The sequence below is a fragment of the Rhea pennata genome, chromosome 4 (genome assembly GCF_028389875.1).
Source record: "Rhea pennata isolate bPtePen1 chromosome 4, bPtePen1.pri, whole genome shotgun sequence".
Taxonomy (NCBI): domain Eukaryota; kingdom Metazoa; phylum Chordata; class Aves; order Rheiformes; family Rheidae; genus Rhea; species Rhea pennata.
The window spans coordinates 47,856,009-47,874,963 of record NC_084666.1 but is presented as its reverse complement, the minus strand read 5'-3'; the positions used below and the strand labels follow the sequence as shown (position 1 = coordinate 47,874,963).

The 18,955-nt window shown below is 37.7% G+C and overlaps 1 protein-coding gene across 1 annotated transcript in view; it reads right to left on the bottom strand.

The window, feature by feature from the left end:
- Positions 1 to 18,955, bottom strand: part of LRBA (LPS responsive beige-like anchor protein) — a 402,463-nt gene that overhangs the window by 293,510 nt on the left and 89,998 nt on the right. The window contains exons 28-31 of the mRNA XM_062573872.1: positions 18,829 to 18,936; positions 16,122 to 16,299; positions 15,055 to 15,490; positions 2,542 to 2,675 (exon numbers count right to left, since the gene is read on the bottom strand). Of these exons, the coding sequence (XP_062429856.1) occupies positions 2,542 to 2,675; positions 15,055 to 15,490; positions 16,122 to 16,299; positions 18,829 to 18,936 (856 nt within the window). The remainder of the gene's footprint in view (positions 1 to 2,541; positions 2,676 to 15,054; positions 15,491 to 16,121; positions 16,300 to 18,828; positions 18,937 to 18,955) is intronic.

Below are 18,955 nucleotides of genomic sequence, written 5' to 3'. Positions count from 1 at the left end.
CTGTTTTTTCAAAAGCATTTAACTTGGCTTTTTCTTAATAATTAAGTAAATGGGCTTCAAATGAATGTTAGCTGGAAAAAAAAATGAGCCCAGTGTATTGACTCTCTTCTCTGTTGCATGAAGACAAAAATTAGTGGAAAAAAACATGTAATTTGAACTCAATGAAAAACAGTTTATTTTATTTGTATAGTAAACTTATCGCTACTTGTCTCTTCATATCCAGAAGTTAAAGTCATTTTACAGAACAATATTTCAAACTTAACTGTGTGCAATTTATATGTTCAACACAAAAACTACTCCAACTCTGCAAAATTTTTGTTTCCATGCCATTATTCTACTGGGGAGAAAAAGAAATGGTCTCACATTTTAATCGGTTTAAGGCATGATTTCATTTATCCCTTCACTTTTTCTTTAATTAATTAGATTGCCAGCCTAAACATGTCTACTATTTTTAATTCTGATTAGTTTCTTTTTATGCATATCAGTTCAGATTAGATGTCCAATTTTTGCCAAAACTCCCAGACGTTCTGGAAGTCACACAATTACAAACTACATCAGAATTGTTTATTGTCTGGATTTCTTATACATTTTACAGGCATTGAAACATTTTCTTTTTTAAAAAAAAAAGACTGAGTAAATCTGAAAATTAGTGCTCATCTGATTTGTTCCTATTGAAAGTAAATAAATATTGACCTCAGGAATTTTAATGATTAGCTCTTATCTAACCTGGGAAAATAGGTCTAACATACTAGCAATTATTTTAATCAACAAAGTATCTAAGGGTTTTTTTTTCAAAAAAATAGATCAGTTGTTCAAAGCGAATCTTCCTAAAGAACAATAACATTTTAAAACACAACTGATCTTCCTAGTCTAAATGTCAGCTCTAGATTAGTATGCTGCTACTGCCTGCAATTTTAGGGGCAAAATGTATTCTCCCTTTTGCAAAGAATAAAAAGTGTACTATATTTCAATAGCTTTTCTTTTTTACATCATGGTCCAGAAAAAAACCTTTATAATTTCCCCAAGAAATGTTATGGAGATTTGAGGAGCACAAAGATAACAGCAAATGTCATCCAGACATAAGTGGCATATGAGGGAATGGATTTTTTTTTTCTTATACAATTTGTATACAAGATCAGCAAAATCAGAAGCAAAAAGTTCAAACAGTGAGAAGAAACATCCAGCAATCAAAAATTGAGATTTCCTTGATTAAGATGCAAATCAGTTCAAAGTCTTGGCATTTAACTTCACGGGCACAAATAATTATGAAAGCCTTGCAACTTAAACAGGGCTAAGTAGAAAAGTATGCCTTTGGCACAGCATGTAAAGTTAAACATCATTTAACTCCTATGGAAAGACCAGAAATACTAAGGTTCAAAGGACTACTTGCTTATAAACAATCTACTCAACTTTGTCCCCCCTGAAAAAAACTATGCCGAGCAATTAGACAGGCATTAACACTGATATGAAGGTCAGGCTAAAGCTACTGAAAGCACTTCTGTATAATTTTCAGTCCTACTCTGCATTAAGACATACAACTTTGGACAAATACTCTGTTAGTTAGTTACTTAGGGTAAGTAACCAAAAAAATACCCTAAAAAACAAAAAAAACCCCAGAAGTATATAAGAATATATCCCGCTTTTGCAAAAAGCAAGTTAATATAGTATGCCTGCTTTTTAATAACTCATTGAGAAATTTTTAAATTCTGACAAATATTGCATTAATAAGATCAGACATTTGCATTTGTTCTGATAGAGGGGAAAAAAGAATCAAAAAGTTGAACAAAAATATTAAATACAACATTACTTTTTCTCATAAAAACCTTTAAAACAGAAAGTTAATTTTTATTTATGTGTTGCTACAGCATCAGAACTAGGAATAATGAAATGCTTTGAGGGGTAAACTTAGAAGATATCAAAAAGGATGAGTTCCTGTAGTTACAAACCCATGTAGTATCATTGCACAATTATTCTAGTTTAACTTAAAGTCACTTTTATTTTCCTATAAAGTATGTGGTCTTTGTTAGAGACAGGGATATCAAATTCAGTATATCAATGCAAGTCACTACAAGAGGGTGTATGACAAAGATACACACAAAGGATACAAAAGTCTCAAAGGCCTTTTTGTGTGAACTGGTAATTTAGGACATGTTATACCACACACACTCCAGTAGCAGAAAAAAGAAAGTGTAAAACATCATCCTCCTTGAGTATACTAAGATACATTTTCCCCAAAGAATATACAACTTGCAATAACCATCAATATTCTTAATATAGCAAGACTTACAGATAGATATGAAGACACATAAAATACATATTTTAATCAGTATTAGAACTGAAGACAACAAATGACTTCATGTCCGAAAAATGCCTTTACTAATTTACAGTGTTTTGATATGCAGATAAATATTGGAAAACATCTTGCCTTCAAGACAAAATCATATAACAAAAACTTGTTCATTTGTATTCATACTGGAAAGGCGATAAGAGGGAAGCAAGGGAGGAAGGGTTGGGGTCCAAGTTTAATTTATCCTTACTCACCAGGAGATTCTTCTGCCAAATCTAGGGCCTGGGATGAATCTAATGAAGAAACCACACTGACAGCATTTGCAGGAATACCCAAGGCAGCTGCAGAAGAGGAAGTGGTTGATTTCTTCGGCTGTACAACAACACTCCTATATGAAGACATAATGTTAGTAAATAACAACGCATGAAAATTCACACATCATGATCCCTGTTTACAAATCCAGCACATATTCTTCCATGCCATGCAAAGGACCAGCAATAAATGTACTGCACCTTCCCTACTGTCTTGTGTCATCATCTTTGCAATCTATTTTAACCTAGAAGACACTTCCTACTTCCTTCTTGCTTCTTTTTCATGGTACAATATAATATTTAAATCACTTTTACAAAATCATGGACAAACGTGGATAGTTACATGATTAGCAGGATGAGTGGCCTGCCAGTAGGTTTTACTTTTTACCTTAGTTTCCCTGAGATTTGCTTTTAAACTTCAGGCAACTATTTACAAAAGATATCATAGTATTCAAAATGAAAGTACTAAAGGAAACTTCTAACACTGAGTATTGCCTAGACATTATACTACTTCAGTCTTCAGAAGTGAAGACTTAATTGAAGCATATATGATAGTCTAAACACCAAACAATGTCAGTGTGCACATATTAACATTCACTCAGCTTGATAACTACTGCATAAATGTTAGTACATCTGAAAACAGTAAAGTTTTGCTTATGTAATAAATCAAAATCTTAGGAGTTTCTTCATTTCTTCATACAAGTTAAACTTCAGGCATTCTATTCAGCATTTTAAATTACACAACAGAAAAAGATGTAGAGTGTCAAGTTAGGCATGGAGATTTATCTCGTATGTTACTAAGACATCTATTTATGCTATACCAATTTCAATTAAATTGTAGTACTTTACGCCAAATACCTAAAAGGCCTTGTTGAGCATACTTTAAAGGCATTTTTAATTGCAAGTTAGCTCCATAAACATGCAAAAACCCAGCTAATGAGGTAAAGAGTACAGCTGATATATAATGCACTCCCACAGCAGCGCTTACTTTTAATTACCTGATGCTAACCGTAAGCCGAAAGTCTTCAACATTCAATTTATTTAATCACATCTTTTGTTGACAGCACTATAACTACACACTGAAAGTATCCCCTTAATAGCTTTAAAATATTCATTTTCTAAATAAAGTAATTTTTGTTAGAATTATAACAATAGACTGCATTGACTCTCTTCTCAATCCAAAGGATGTCACAGGACCTAGCCCATGTTACTGATTAAATCAACATTCTTAATGGCAGGAGTAGGCAGCCACCTACTTGAAGGAAGTATGTCATATCATTATAAGGGTGACTGCTAATGTTAACTATATACTAAAAAAACAAAACCAACAACACCTGAGCCCCAAGTCAAGATATCGTGCCTAAACCATGAATTTTGCTCATAGGTTCATGTCATGTTTCCCAAAACATGAACAGTGGACTTAAAAAAATATATAACAATAATAATTCATATATTTAAACTATCTTCTAAATTATATCCAACATGCCAATTTTTCATTACCTAGGTATAAGAAAGGGATATCTAACTCACACCACCAGATATATATAAATGCCTGACAGCTAAACTTTTACTAGTTTTAGATATTTTACACCTTCCTCTCTGAGATGAGAATTTGGAAACAAACATTCCAAAATTGTATGTGAGCAAGAAAGCTCATGTAAAGATGGAACCGTTACCTTAACACTGCTCATCTGCAGCTGACAATTGATTGAGAAACTAAAAAAAAAATAAAACTATGTCTTCTATTTTCCATGCTGTTCCTGACACAATACTATATATTATCATTCCTTCCTGTAAACTTATACTGACCCTCAGCGTGCTTAAGCATAGCTGTACTGAGGGAGTAGTTTCAGCAAGTTGCCAGACCTCCTATAGCTATCCAAGGAGAGGTACATTACGGGCAAAGGAATTAGAGATTATTTTTTCCTGGACTGTGACAGACAGGAAGTCCAAGTAAATGACCACAACAGTCCCTTTTGCCTTTTGAGATCTTTTGCATACCTGTAGAGCTTTGGTAATGCAAGTACAGCTGCTACTCTCATCTTCTGCAGCTGACTTTCCATCAGGTACATAAAAAAAGAGATTACAGTCTAACACTCGCATTATTATTTTCAGTATCTAGCACTAGCCTTCCCTTAAGGTTAATGAATACCAGCACCAGGAATATGACACTAATAAAGAGCTACAAAGGAGAGTTGTTAGTAAGCTTTGTTGTTGTTGTTAATTATATATCATCATTCCTTTTACCTTGGAAGCAGAAAAGGAAGCTATACTTCAACTAAACCACATTGTACAATGATCCAGCATATTCATGAACGCACTTTGATTCAAGGACTATAAACAAGTAATTATACATTGAAGCTTTGAAGTATAGAAGAACATATGCTGCCTTAGCAGATATGCATGTGCACATGTATTCCATATACAGTCACCACCATGACTCCCAGTAAAAGTTTTCTAAGAAAAACATTCAGAGTACATTTTCTAGAGGTTTAGGTTGTTCTTCATTCCCCACTGAAAAACTACACATAAAAAATACGGAAATCTTACGCTTTTCTTAAAGCTAAAAAAATTCAATTTATAAATTCCACCATGATGTCTCTATTCGAAGGCCATTTTAGACCTCAGTCACCTTTATTATAAGCTCACTTAGAAAGCTAGACAGTGTTCATGATGCACCCCAACCAGTGACTTCTGCAGGGCAACATAACAGTTCAGCAAGACAAAGAGGCAACAGTATAGAAGTTGGAGAAACAGCTTCTTCATAATAAAAAGTCTAGACCTTAGAAGAAAAGAGAGCCATAGAACAACTCACCATAATACTGTTTTCTATATTCACACTTCTAGTTTTGACCAGAATGGGTTTTTTTGACAATGATCTTCAATAGTCAATGGAAATGATTCAGACTTTCTCAACCTTAACAAAAATAAACAGTATTTTTGGTGCAGAAAAAAAGTCCCTTTTCCTGACATCAGTGTCACTCTGAGGCATACAGCCAAAGGAGTGTCAAAAATTGTCCTCAGGAGTCCAAAAATATGGTGTAAGGAAACTCCATACTCTGAATGTATTTTCTCTCTCCTGGATAGCTGCCATAATTCCCTGACTCAAAAATCTTTAAAATATTTCAAGAACAATGAACTAAAATATGAAAGTGTCTTGACATATTTATAATTAATCTTTGTTGCTTTATTTGTAATAAAATGTTTATTAACACATAATCTTTCCTTTCAACAGCAAAACTGACCAATGTCACAATTAAAAGGTTTATTTTAGGAGTTTCAATTTTCAGGCTTTTTTCAAGGTATGACAGAAGGCTGTGCAGTTACATACAGATTCATATTTCCCATATAGTGAAAAGCAAATTAATAGATTTGAACTACAGACATTGGTCATGATTCCTTAAATTCTGAAATTCTTATGTTGTTCCTTCTTTGTGGAATAATATGATACTTTCTCTGAACATTCAGGTGGATATGTAACTGTGTTCAAAAAATACAAATATTTGCCATTAACCTTCAAGATTCCTTTGTCTGCCTCTATCAAAAAACTATTTAAATGCTAAAATAATGAAAATAAAATAAATCCTATTGGCAGACATGTATGAGACAGTGGAAAAATCAAGATTAAAAGATGTAGTAAATAAACTGTGAAAAATATGGAGTATTTAGCATATTACTTACTAAACCAATAAATGTATCAGTAAAGTGTCTTACAAAAAAAAATGAGCTTTCAGCTTTTCTCCTGTTATAGGCTACATTCTTTTTATAGAGTACATAGAGAAGACCAAGTTCTTTTTTTGTAGCTAAACTGATAAATATTGCTTTAAAAGTTAAATATTGCTACAGATTGATAAAATATTCATAAATAAGTGATGTTACAGTACAAGTGACAGTTTCCCATTTCTTTAGATCTACAAAGATAATATGCTTTAGTACATCTGTAATCATGCATCAGTTCTCTCAGAATAATAATGAACATTAGGCAACTTCACACATGGCTAGAGCCAAAGACCACCACTCGGTTACAAGAAAGAAGACCATCAACAAATTTTATTCCTTAACATTCAAACTATCACACCATTTCAATTAACTCTACACTTTTCAGCTACGGGATAAAAAAATATAAGCTAGAAAAATAGTACCAAAAATATTCTTATGACTTACTTCAAGCCCTATGACAAATATCACATTTTAGTGCCTCATTGATATGACTATATTGGGAGTTTTCCTTTTTAAATTTAAAAATGAATTTTTCAGGTTTAAAGTAGGAATTTGAGCATATGAACTGATAAACGTAGGTCAGGCATAGTGAGAACTAGCCACCATAAATACATCTTAGCCAGAAGGTCAGCGTGTTATTAGTCCCAATTATGCTGAAGTGTAAGAAGCCTTCGTGTTGCAGACAATTATTCACTGCTGAACGAGCACAGATCACGGAGCTGAACACTGACTTCCATCACAGACAAAGGCTTACACAATAATGATCTATTCTGCCAAATTCTATAAGGATTTACCTATTGAAATGCTTTCATGTTTTCAGACCACTGATCTTTCTGTTTCAACAAAGATGCAAAGTATCTATAAATACTTACTAAATTTTGAGTACATTTTTCCTAAATATGTATTTTTTGGAAGTTGGCAAGTCTACCATGAATTTTAAATATATTTTAAGTTACATGGGCCAGGCCAAACTGGTGATCTCACTATAATTTAAAAATACATACATGAACTGTAATTCCTCTTGACATACAAGAATTTAAGAATCTGATTCTTACCATTCCATTTTTAGTATTGAACAGCAACATAAGTTGACAGTTTGCCTGTTTCCTTAAGGGACAAAGGTTTTAATTCAAAATCAACAGAAGTCAGTCTTGTTACAGGTTACCAGAATGATGACCACTGCAGGGCTCCTATGCAATGAGCAAAAGCCCAATAAAGAGGATCAGAGACCTACTTTTACCTCTACTTCGTGAGACAGAAAAAGCAGCCTGCTACTTCAGTGTCATTCTATGGGCTCTGCTGTCTGTAGATAATACCCATTCTCTTATGTTCCTCTTGAAATTCCCAAGGAGAAAGGAAGAATAAGACACCCTCTCAAAACCAGAGATCAGAGAGACAGAAGGAAAAAAAAAAAAAAAGAGAGAGAGAGAGAGATGATAGAATGAATACAAGGCCTCCTCTAACATTTTGAGAGAGCTTAAAAAATCAGCTTGGCAGGGAGAAGACTTCAAACGGTTCACCTCATCAGCTCCTGCAGAACACAGTATCTCAGGGTGCCGAAAGAGCTGAGCTTCTCATCACAGCTCATACATCTGATCCTTGACCTACAGATCCCCAATTCTCATATTTTGTTTCTACCTAAACCTGGTAAACTTAATCTTGTAAACAAATTCATTCTTTTTATACTCCAAGTCCATATGAATGATATCTAAATTGTCTAAATTACACACACAAAATTATTCTGATGAAATTTAACAGAAATAGGACATTCAGTCATTACACAGGAGCACACATGCCACAGACTGACAAATGTGTACACATAGGCTGAGGCAAACTAAGCCACTTACAATCAATGTTCCAAAAAGATAAACAAGCTTATTAACATATCCATTCTCTAAGTTACAGATTTAAGCTCCATAGCACAAGAGCGTGGTTTAAGAGCCTATATTCCACTAAACCGTCAGCATCAGCTTCCTATAATGACATGATTATTGAATGTTTCCACAAAGAGCAGCTGGAGCCAAAAGTGATCAAGTTTTTATTCTAAATCGCACAATAAACACGGCAAGTTACAGGTTATGGGTTTTATTAAATTATCTGAAATTTCTGTCCCTTCTCTGCTTTTTTTTTCCCTACACGATTACTCCTGAATAAGAGAACTGATTTTGTAGGACACAGTTTGGACTGCGAATTCACGTCCATACAGATCTTGGGAAAAAGCCAATGTAAGCTTGAACTTAATCACGATAAAACCCCTGCACCCACTAATCACGAGATTGTATCTTCATGTAAGATAAGGGGAAGTTCTTTGGCATGGGAATGAACACACACACCTAGTTGTTTGCAAAGGCTTGCAACCTGGCAGCCCTTCAGCAAGGTTTCACTCACATAGCTGTTACTGTATACTCTCCAGCTATGGCAGGGAAGTTGATAATCCTTAAGATATGAGGAGAGTTTTGATTTCTGACACAGCATTCCTGAGATAAATGCAGGATCAGAGAGATGCTTTGAAATTCCCAGAGATACCCCACTGGTAAACTGCTACATGGGAACAACTTTTAACAGTGTCTTTAAATTAAAAAAAGAAAAAGAAAGTTATACGTTAATGCACAGAGCTTGTGTTTGCCACCAGATGATACATTAAATGCAAACCAGACACAGAAAGTTAGAGATCATCCTAGAGTCTATCCTTCCAGACTTTCCCCATGTATCCTTAGTATTTTTACATATTCCAAGAGACAAAAGCTACTATTCCCAACTCTATTAGCTTCTTGTAAAAAGGCTTTTTTTCCTCCTAGCACAATTCCTTCCCCCGTTTGTCTCAGGATGCTATTTCAGAGCATAAACTTGTATTTTAAGTAGAGTTGCACTAAACAACGTTACAGTCACCTTCAAGTATTCACGAAAACTTTTCTGTCTATGAAACATTTCTATTTCAGTGATATATACACAGTTATTTCATCTTCTGGATTAACTGATTTATTAGCTAGTTAGCAAACATGCTATCATACATCATCATATTCCCATAGATGCAAAACTGTTCATGTCACTACCAGATTATAACTGACCAAGGATAAGGCTTTTACTTACACATTCATCAAGCGTACTTTTGTCTCCTCGATACACCCGCAAAGTAAGGAAATTAAAAATTAAGCCACCTAGAAACACACAGCTGCTAACATATCAGAAGTCACATATAACTGTTGATGGACAAAATATTTTATACTAGTTCATGACCTTTTCCTCACATATTTAGCCCCACCTATTAAACACAGAAAGTCATACGAAATTAATACCCTCAAGTCATCATTGTGGAGCAGTTAAGGTAACTACAAAAACCCCTACAAAAACAAGGAAATGAAAAGTCAAGACACCTATTTTCCACATGCCCTCTGCTCTGCCATTCACAAGCATGCTCCTGGCTACTACTTTATTCCATGCACCGCAATCACAAGTTTTGAGGACTCCTTTTACATGTCTACATACTCCTTCAGCAGACTCTTTTCCTTTCAGCATCTGATACAGTTGTTATGTCTCTAGGTTAAGAAACAATGTTCAGAATCATGGTTAAAAATGGCTGGCACTTCAGAGGTGAGAAAAGGAGAAAAAAAATCCATCTGGAATAGTCTGGCAACAGAAAGGTAAAGGGGCAAGAAATAGGAAGTAGTTCATCTTTTCAGTGACTTGCTTTACAATCATATACTGCAATTTAAGGGTTTTTTCACATTTGATTGCTCTGTATAGTTACAGAGCCAAACAGACAACACAGAACTACAAGTGACTTAAGAGTAGCTGTTGAAGCACAGTATTTTGTTAGCATACATTTTCTCAAATTAAATCACATAGTTCCCTTTGATAAGAAGCTTTTAGTATGCTTTAGGTAGGTATAATCTACCTACATCGTAAACCTGCTTTACATCAATTCTAATAAGATTTGCAGAAACAGCACATACCTTCAGTTTTCATTTTAGCAATAGCTAAAAATTAATTGCTAAATCCATTACGCTTTTCTGTGCCAGCTCTCCAAACACATGTTATTCTGTGGTTAAAATCTCTGCCACTCAGTAATGAACAATAAGAATTTTCTGAGAAAAAATGAGTCACATACTAGAACCATATGCTTTCACAGCGGTGATAGGCCCTTATAGGGAGTCCCTAGAAGCATTTGGGCAGCCACAGGGACAGAGAGGCATGACAAGTTCTAAGAAAATTCAGTCTCTCTTCTACTTTCTGCCCTCTAACTCCACTGTCCTACTGCCCCAAAACAGTGTAGCACATGAGTAGAATACAGTATTTACTTTGAGACAACCACAAGGGGGCTAAAGGCTAGGCTACACCATCTCTGTCTAAACCTAGTCCAACAAGTACTATGTATCTTCCCCCTGGTAATACAGCAAGGTGAACGAAGACAACCTGTCATGACAACTGTATCCATATCACCAACAAAGTGGCACTTCTACCTACTAGTTTCAGTTTGCTAGTACAAGGAAGGCATCCACAGGCTGGCTGCAAAGATAGAGGTGCCAAAGAAAATTCATGGATAAGTAGAGAATCAAAGACTGTTTTAACAACACAGGACTTCTCACGCCAGCTCCACTGCAAGATTTCCGAGTATGACTAAGGCTTTTTTTAGAGGCAGGAATGCAGATATTATGGGGCATTATGCAATATTCATTTTATTTCTTGATCTTTTGAAATTAACCAAATACACACAGCGCAACAGCACTCATTAGATCATGAGCCAATTCCTAATTTAGGAAATATAAGAAGTATTGTTCCTCTTCTTAAAATGTTTAAGAATTAAGCACTTAGGACAAACTGGGAAAAGCATGATCAGGAAGAAAGCTGATTATCTCCTCCAGTGGCACATTACAGTAGTGACCTATAATGTAAATGCTTATTCATCAGTCACCACATTGAGATTCAAGTTCAATGACATATCCTGATGCAGCATGGATCTGTGTCAGTCTTACCTTAGCAGTTATTTCATCTGTTCTACCTCACATTGAATCATAGAATCAAAGAATCAGCAAGGTTGGAAGGGACCTCTGGAGATCATCTAGCCCAACCTCCCTGCTGAAGCAGGGTCACCTAGAGCATGGTAGACAGGGCTGTGTCCAGGTGGGCCTTGAAGATCTCCAGAGAAGGAGACTCCACCACCTCTCTGGGCAACCTGGTCCAGGGCTCTGTCACTCTCACAGGGAAGAAATTCCCCCTCACGGTCAGGCAGAACTTCCTATGGTTCAATTTCTGCCTATTGCCTCTTGTCCTGTCCCATGGGACAACTCAAAAGAGTTTGTCCCTGTCCCCTTGACACCCTCCCTTCAAGTACTTGTACACATTGATAAGATCCCCCCTCAGTCTTCTCTTCCCCAGGCTAAACAGGCCCAGCTCTCACAGCCTTTCCTCACAGGGAGATGCTCCAGCCCTCTCATCATCTTTGCAGCCCTACACTGGACTCTCTCCAGTAGCTCCATGTCATTCTTGTCCTGGGGAGCCCAGAACTGGACACAGGACTCGAGATGATGCCTCCCCAGGGCTGAGTAGAGGGGCAGGATCACCTCCCTTGGCCTGCTGGCAACAGTCTTCCTAATGCAGCCCAGGAGACCATTGGCCTTCTTGGCCACAAGGGCACATTGCTGGCTCATGGTCAACTTGTCATCCACTAGCACTCCCAGGTCCTTCTCTGCAGAGCTGCTCTCCAGCAGGTCAGCCCCCAGCTTGTACTGGTGCCTGGGGTTATTGTTCCCTAGGTGCAGGACTCTGCACTTGCCCTTGTGGAACCTCAGGAGGTTCCTCTCTGCCCAACTCTCCAGCCTGTCCAGGTCTCCCTGAATGGCAGCACAGCCCTCAGGTGTGTCAGCCACTTCTCCCAGCTTGGTGTCATCAGCAAACTTGCTGAGGAGGCACTCTGTCCCCTCATCCAGGTCACTGATGAAGAAGTTGAACAGAGTGGGACTCAGTACTGAGCCCTGGGGGACGCCACTAGCCACAGGCCTCCAATTGGCCTCCACGCCACTGATGATGACCCTCTGAGCTCCGCCTTTCAGCCACTTCTCAGTCCACCTCACTGTCCACTCGTCTAACCCACACTTCCTGAGCTTCTCTAGGAGGATGTTATGGGAGACAGTGTCAAAAGCCTTGCTGAAGTCCAGGTACACAACGTCCACTGCTCTCCCCTCATCTCCCCAGCCAGTCATTCCATCATAGAAGGCTATCAGATTGGTTAAGCAGGATTTCCCCTTGGTGAATCCATGCTGGCTACTCCTGATCAACTTCTTTTCCTCCATATGCCTGGAGATGACATCCAGAATGAGCTGTTCCATCACCTTTCCAGGGATGGAGGTGAGGCCAACTGGCCTATAGTTGCCTGGGTCCTCCTCCTTGCCCTTCTTAAAGACTGGAGTGACATTGGCTTTCTTCCAGTCTTCAGACACCTCTCCAGTTCTCCAAGACCTTTCCAAGATGATGGAGAGCGGCCTGGCAACAACATCTGCCAGCTCCCTCAGTACCCGTGGGTGCATCCCATCTGGGCCCATGGATTTGTGGATGTCTAGCCTGCCCAGGAGGTCTCTAATTCTGTCCTCCTCATTCAAGGAAAGTCTTCCCTTCTCCAGACTTTCTCCCTCACATCCAGGCTGCAGGATTCCTGGGGGCTGCCCTTAGCAGTGAAGGCTGAAGCAAAGAAGGCATTCAGTAATTCTGCCTTCTCTGTATCCCTTGTCACCAGGGCCCCCGCCCCATTCAGTAGCGGGCCCACATTTTCCCTAGTCCTCCTCTTGCTGCTGATGTATTTGAAGAAGCCCTTCCTGTTGTCCTTGACATCCCTTGCCAGACTCAGTTCCAACTGGGCCTTAGCCTTCCTCACCGCATCTCTACATACTCTGGCTGCATTCCTATAATTCTCCCAAGTAGCCTGTCCCCTCTTCCACATTCTGTGTATTTTCTTCTTCTGTCTGAATTTGGCCAGGAGCTCCTTGCTCACCCATGCAGGTCTCCTGCCCCTTTTGCTGCACTTCTTACTCATAGGGATGCATCGCTCTTGAACTTGGAGGAAGTGATGCTTGAATACTAGTCAGCTCTCCTGGACCACCCTTCCTTCTAGGGCCTTAACCCATGGGATTCTTCCAAGAAAGGTCTCTGAAGAGCCAAGTCCGCTCTCCTGAAGTCCAGGGTTGCAATCCTGCTTGTTGCCTTAGTTCTTTCCTGCAGGATCCTGAACTCCAACATCTCGTGGTCACTGCAGCCAAGGCTGCCCAACCTTCACATCTCTAACCAGTCCCCCTCTGTCGGTAAGGACAAGGTCCAGCAGGACACCCTTCCTTGTAGGCTCCTCCACCATTTGCAACAAGCAGTTATCATCAATGCATTGCAGGAGCCTCCTGGATTGTTTGTGCCTTGCTGTGTTGTCCCTCCAGCAGATGTCAGGGTGGCTGAAGTCCCTCATGAGAACCAGGGCCTGTGATCTTGAGGCTACCTCCAGCTGTCTATAGAAGGCCTCATCAACTTTCTCTTCCTGGTCAAGTGGCCTGTAGTAGACACCCACAACAGTGTCCCCCACGCTAGGCTGCCTTTTGATCTTTACCTATAAGCTCTCAACTGCCTCCTCCTTCTCCCCGCCTAGGCAGAGCTCGATGCATTCCAGTTGCTCTCTCACATAAAGAGCAACTCCACCACCTCGCCTTCCTGGCCTGTCTCTCCTAAAAAGCACATATCCATCCATGGCAGCATTCCAGTCACGTGAGCTATCCCACGTCTCCATGACTGCAATGAGATCACAGCCCTGCAATCACATACAGATCTCCAGCTCCTCCTGTTTGTTCCCTATGTGGAGGAATGTCCAGAAAAAACATCTTGGTTTTTGATTGTAAAATGCTCCTCTAAAGAAGGACCTTTCAGGACTTTTTTTTTTTTTTTTTTTTTTCAGGATAAAGAAGGTCTTTCAGGATTTGTAAAAACTATTTCCTCGAATTAATGCATTTCATTGTGGCACATAACATGATTCGGTAACTACATCACTGGAACACAGAAACACTTCAAAGAGCAAAGCACAATGATCATGAAGGTAATTTGAGATGCATAGCAATGGAGGAGATAGGAGGAGACAGTAACATTCTGCAAGTACTGCAGTTATTAGGAACTGGAAAACAGAAAAGAAAAGAAGAACTTGCAGTCACTCCCAGGCTATTCCTTTGCCCTTTTGCCATCGTGTTTCTTCGCTATAACATGTATAGAGGCAGAAGGCAACTCTTAAAAAGCAGTGCTGGCCTTAAGATCTTCAGGTAAAACTCAGTGGCTAGTCATTTTTCATTTCCATAGTCTTTTGAAGAGTGAACATCGCAATTAAAGACTGCTCCCCTTCTTTATATACCTTATTCTTGCTGTAATGTCCCCCTAGCAAAGATATGCTACATATCGTTTCTTGTCATGACTTTTACAACTTACATAGCTGTAAGAGGACTACAGAACTGCTCTTAATGCTTCACTGAAGTACTCTATACCAATTCCTTTCAGAGCACACCATAACATCCCATGATTTGCACAGCATACCACAACACCTTCCTGATGTGATGCCTGTGTGATGTCAAGGATTTTGCTTGTAAATCAATTTATCTTGATTATAAATTGTCACACATTATCTTAATTGTACACATTATCTGCTAAGACCAAAGTGTGATTTTTTTCTAATCCTTAAAGCAAACTTAATTAGCCTAAATATTTTAGGAGTTACGTTACCTGTCAAAGGAATGGAACTGTACAGGCTGCTCAGCAGCTGCATCACCAAGAACTCCAAGGAAGGTTGGTGGCAGAAGAGCAGAATCCACAGCAGTCCCATCAACTGGTGTGTTCACCAAGCTTCGCAGAATGTCCTTTACATTGACATTTTTTGCAGCTGGCACAGAAGTTGCAGGCTTACTATTGTTAGTTCCTGTCCCACTTTCGCCCTCCTGAGATTTATTTACTTCTAATGAGAGCGTGCATAGTACTTCACTGATAGCATCTGGACCCGCGCTGATGTTCAGAATTTCTTCTTCATTAATACTATCTGAACTGTTTGTTTGACCTGAAGCTGCTTCCTCTCTGAGACCAGAGTCCCTTCTTCGTACAGATGCTGTACTTTCCGAATCTTCAGTGGAAGCTGAAGATGAAGCACCAAAAGGGTTTTCTACAGCTTTTCATTCCAAACACAGAAAACACATTTTAAGTTCATTATTAACAGAACTGCTTTCATCACATTGCTTCTAAAAAAGTAATACCAACAGGTGATAAGTGAAATAATAGCTATAAGTATTTCCCCTCTTACCTTACTAGAGACTAAGTATTTAATAGGACACTTGGAATAGAAAAAACAATCTTTTTAATTTCTGGGAAGTCTGAAAAAGCTTGTAAGATTCAAAATTTAAAAAACAAAGAAACAGAAAGCATTGACTAAAAATGCAAAGAATGAAAATGAATTGATTGCCTGAAGGAAGAGTAGAAGGAGAAATAAAAACACAGTCTTACAGTGAAAATAAAAGGCAGCTAATCTATGTTTACATATATTTAACCTTAAGCAAGACAGCAGTCCTTCCGCAATAAGCAGAGACTAACCATCTTTATGTGGGAAAAATCTGTGGGTTCTTCTCAAATCCTACAAATAAAAGCTGCACACAAATACAAGGGCAAATTACATACCATAATGTTGTTTATTTAAGTGGTTAGAATGTGTATATTTCTACATAATCTCAAATGGACTTCTACAGACTCTTAAGATACATAAATCACACTAAAAATATTGTTTGGTCAAATAACTAACAATTCACCTGTAGCAGGAGCAGTAGTTTCATTATTTCCATTCTCTGATGCCTTCAATGATTGGCTATGATTTGGTGGTCTCCTTTCATTCTGGGGCTCCAATATATCTCTGTATTTTGAAACCATGAGCACAGAAATAAAATACACTACAGCCAAAGCCAAAAACTGAGCCTGTTTACTATCCTCCTGTAAAAAGACACACACACACAGATTCTTCATTACAATTTCAGCAGCACACTTATTTTTCTGTGAAGTATGCCCAGTGCTACCATAAACAGACCGAGTACGCTGATTATGTCAGCAAAGGACACACAATATTCTCTAGTCACAATTTGCCTCATCTATAAAGCAGGGGAATAACAATTATATTCAAGTGGCACTAATCCTTTCATTTTCTTTACGTAAATACGCCAAATTTGAATAAGGTTATATGTTTTGACTATATGCTTCAAATTAGTGCAGGGAATAGACCCCCTTTATTTATTTACAGGTGTTTTCTCTACTATACTTTTCCTCAAATTTACCAAGATATTAACTGTCTTTGCTGTGAATTACTACTGTGCAAGCATATTCAACCAAACTGGAAAGGTATTCATAAATAATTATACATTACTGAAAGAAGTGAAACAAATGCCAGATTTTGAGGTAAGGTTTCATTTTATCCTCAGATTGTCCAGATGGATGTACTGTATCATGCATGCTGCTTTTGTTTAGCTTCTGCATTTGTATTATTTTGTAATTTTATTGAGAGATTTAAAAAAAATTAAAAATAAATCTTAATGAGCTAGGTAAAATGTCTCTTTCAAGTACTCAGTCACTCCTAGCGAAAGATAGGAAAGAGCTACATAGTCATTTCTGACTAGACATAAGAATCTGGCTAAAGTCTGCTCCCTTTAGCCTCTGGTCAAAAAAATCTGCCAAAGCTTAGTACACTTTAGAATCACAGAAGAACTTTATATTTGGGTCCTTACTGGCCAATCGGCGTAAGAGAGTTTCTTTCCCTCTCACCCTCCCTTGCATTGACTACTGCAGATAGCATGCAATTTTTCTCTTCCTCTGAGCAGCTCAAAAAAGTAAGTTAAACTATAAAGCTCATCTTATGATCCAAGTGCTTAATGAAGCTCCATATTCCATAAAAAATTATTAAATAAGCCATACTGGGAAACGTTAATGAAACATTTTTGATAAGGAGAAAACATAGCTGGGTCCCATCTGTTACACCCAAGAATGACCTCTTAGCCCTACCCAAATCATTAACCTTCACAGAACAGGACAGAAAAATAACCTTATAACAGGCTGGCATCAGGTAAGCACAATGTGAGGTTGATGGAAATTCTCTCCAATGATAAGGATTAAAAAGAATTTTTTTCCTAGCTGAGTTTTTTCAAGACAGTTTCCAAATGTACTTAATAAAGCTGTGGTCCAGTAAAACCAGGCTACTTTTTTCTTATCATTTTTTCCTGTGATGTTTGTAGAGCTCCTTGAAATAAAGTTCATATGCCAGTGGAAGTACTACTAATGGTGGTTAAGTGGTTAAGGCAATAAACTGGAATCCCATTTGAATTCTTTCCATACATGTTGAAATCATGCTAATCACATTTCTATGTGCTGAATGCAATTTTAGAAATTGCATACAAATCAAACATAGAACATTTAGAGGCAGGTATAAACAGCTCGGATTAAAAGATCTATTGTGGAATGTTTTAAGTCTACTTTTTCTTTACAGCTCAATACAAGCAGAAAAGCAGAGTTGTTGCATCATTTTACATTTTTGTGAAATAGAAAAATTGGTGAATTAGATGTGCCAAAAAGCAGAGGTATGTGCCTGCTGGGGTTTTTAAAAGAAAATCTGAGTACATAAAATGTGATTAATTTTGAAGATTGAATCATTAGGATTATTTTTATGGAAGATCCACTTCCTGTTATTCTTTTGCACACTGATACCAAAGTAGAGATTAAAATAATTACTGTAAAGATAAAAATGAAAGAACCTTCATTATTCTGGATAGAAGAAAAGTCACTGTGAAAATCATTATACTTGCTAAATAGCGCAATTACTGAAAAATAAGTTCTAGCATCCAAGCCCATGGCCACTAGTGACTCAGAGCCATTATAATACTATATTTGCTTACAGAGGGGTTTTTTGGAGCAATCAATTTCAATTTCCTCAATATCAGCTATAAAGCTGCTGACACAGGGCAAAGTTATTTTTAGTCAATTGAAGACTTGAGGAAAAAAAAAATTCCTACGCCCATATATAACACACAAATTGGTTCCTCTGAGGGAAAGTAAAGGAATCACAGTTGACCTCTAATTTGTAATTAGGCAGGAAGATACTAATTTCTCCAAAAGCATACATAAACATCTTTATGAATATTCAGTAATTTGTCTACTTACTGCATGTGAAAGTAAGTATTTGCACCAGACACAACATCCTTAATACACAAGAGTCTTGAATACTCTAGGCAGAACTCCAGTTAATCAGCTCTTAAGAACACACTAAAGACCCTGACCAGCAGACAGTGACTTTCATCTCTCCCTCTATCCAATTCCCAACAATACAAGAGCTGCAAAGTATTACGCAGTCCTAGTTAGTATAAGCATTATTCATTTTTTGCAAATTCTGTTTAGGCAAACTATGTAACATATAGTAAGTGTTAAGCAAACATATATACAGAAATTTATCAACAAAAAAAATTTTTGTTTGTAACTCACTATGTCTCTGAACACTACTGCTCGAAGTCGATTAATATCCATATCCTGCAGAAGTCTGTCATGGTCTCGTATTGGAGAAATCCCACCAGTCACAATGTCCACTGGACTCTATTTAAGAAACACAATT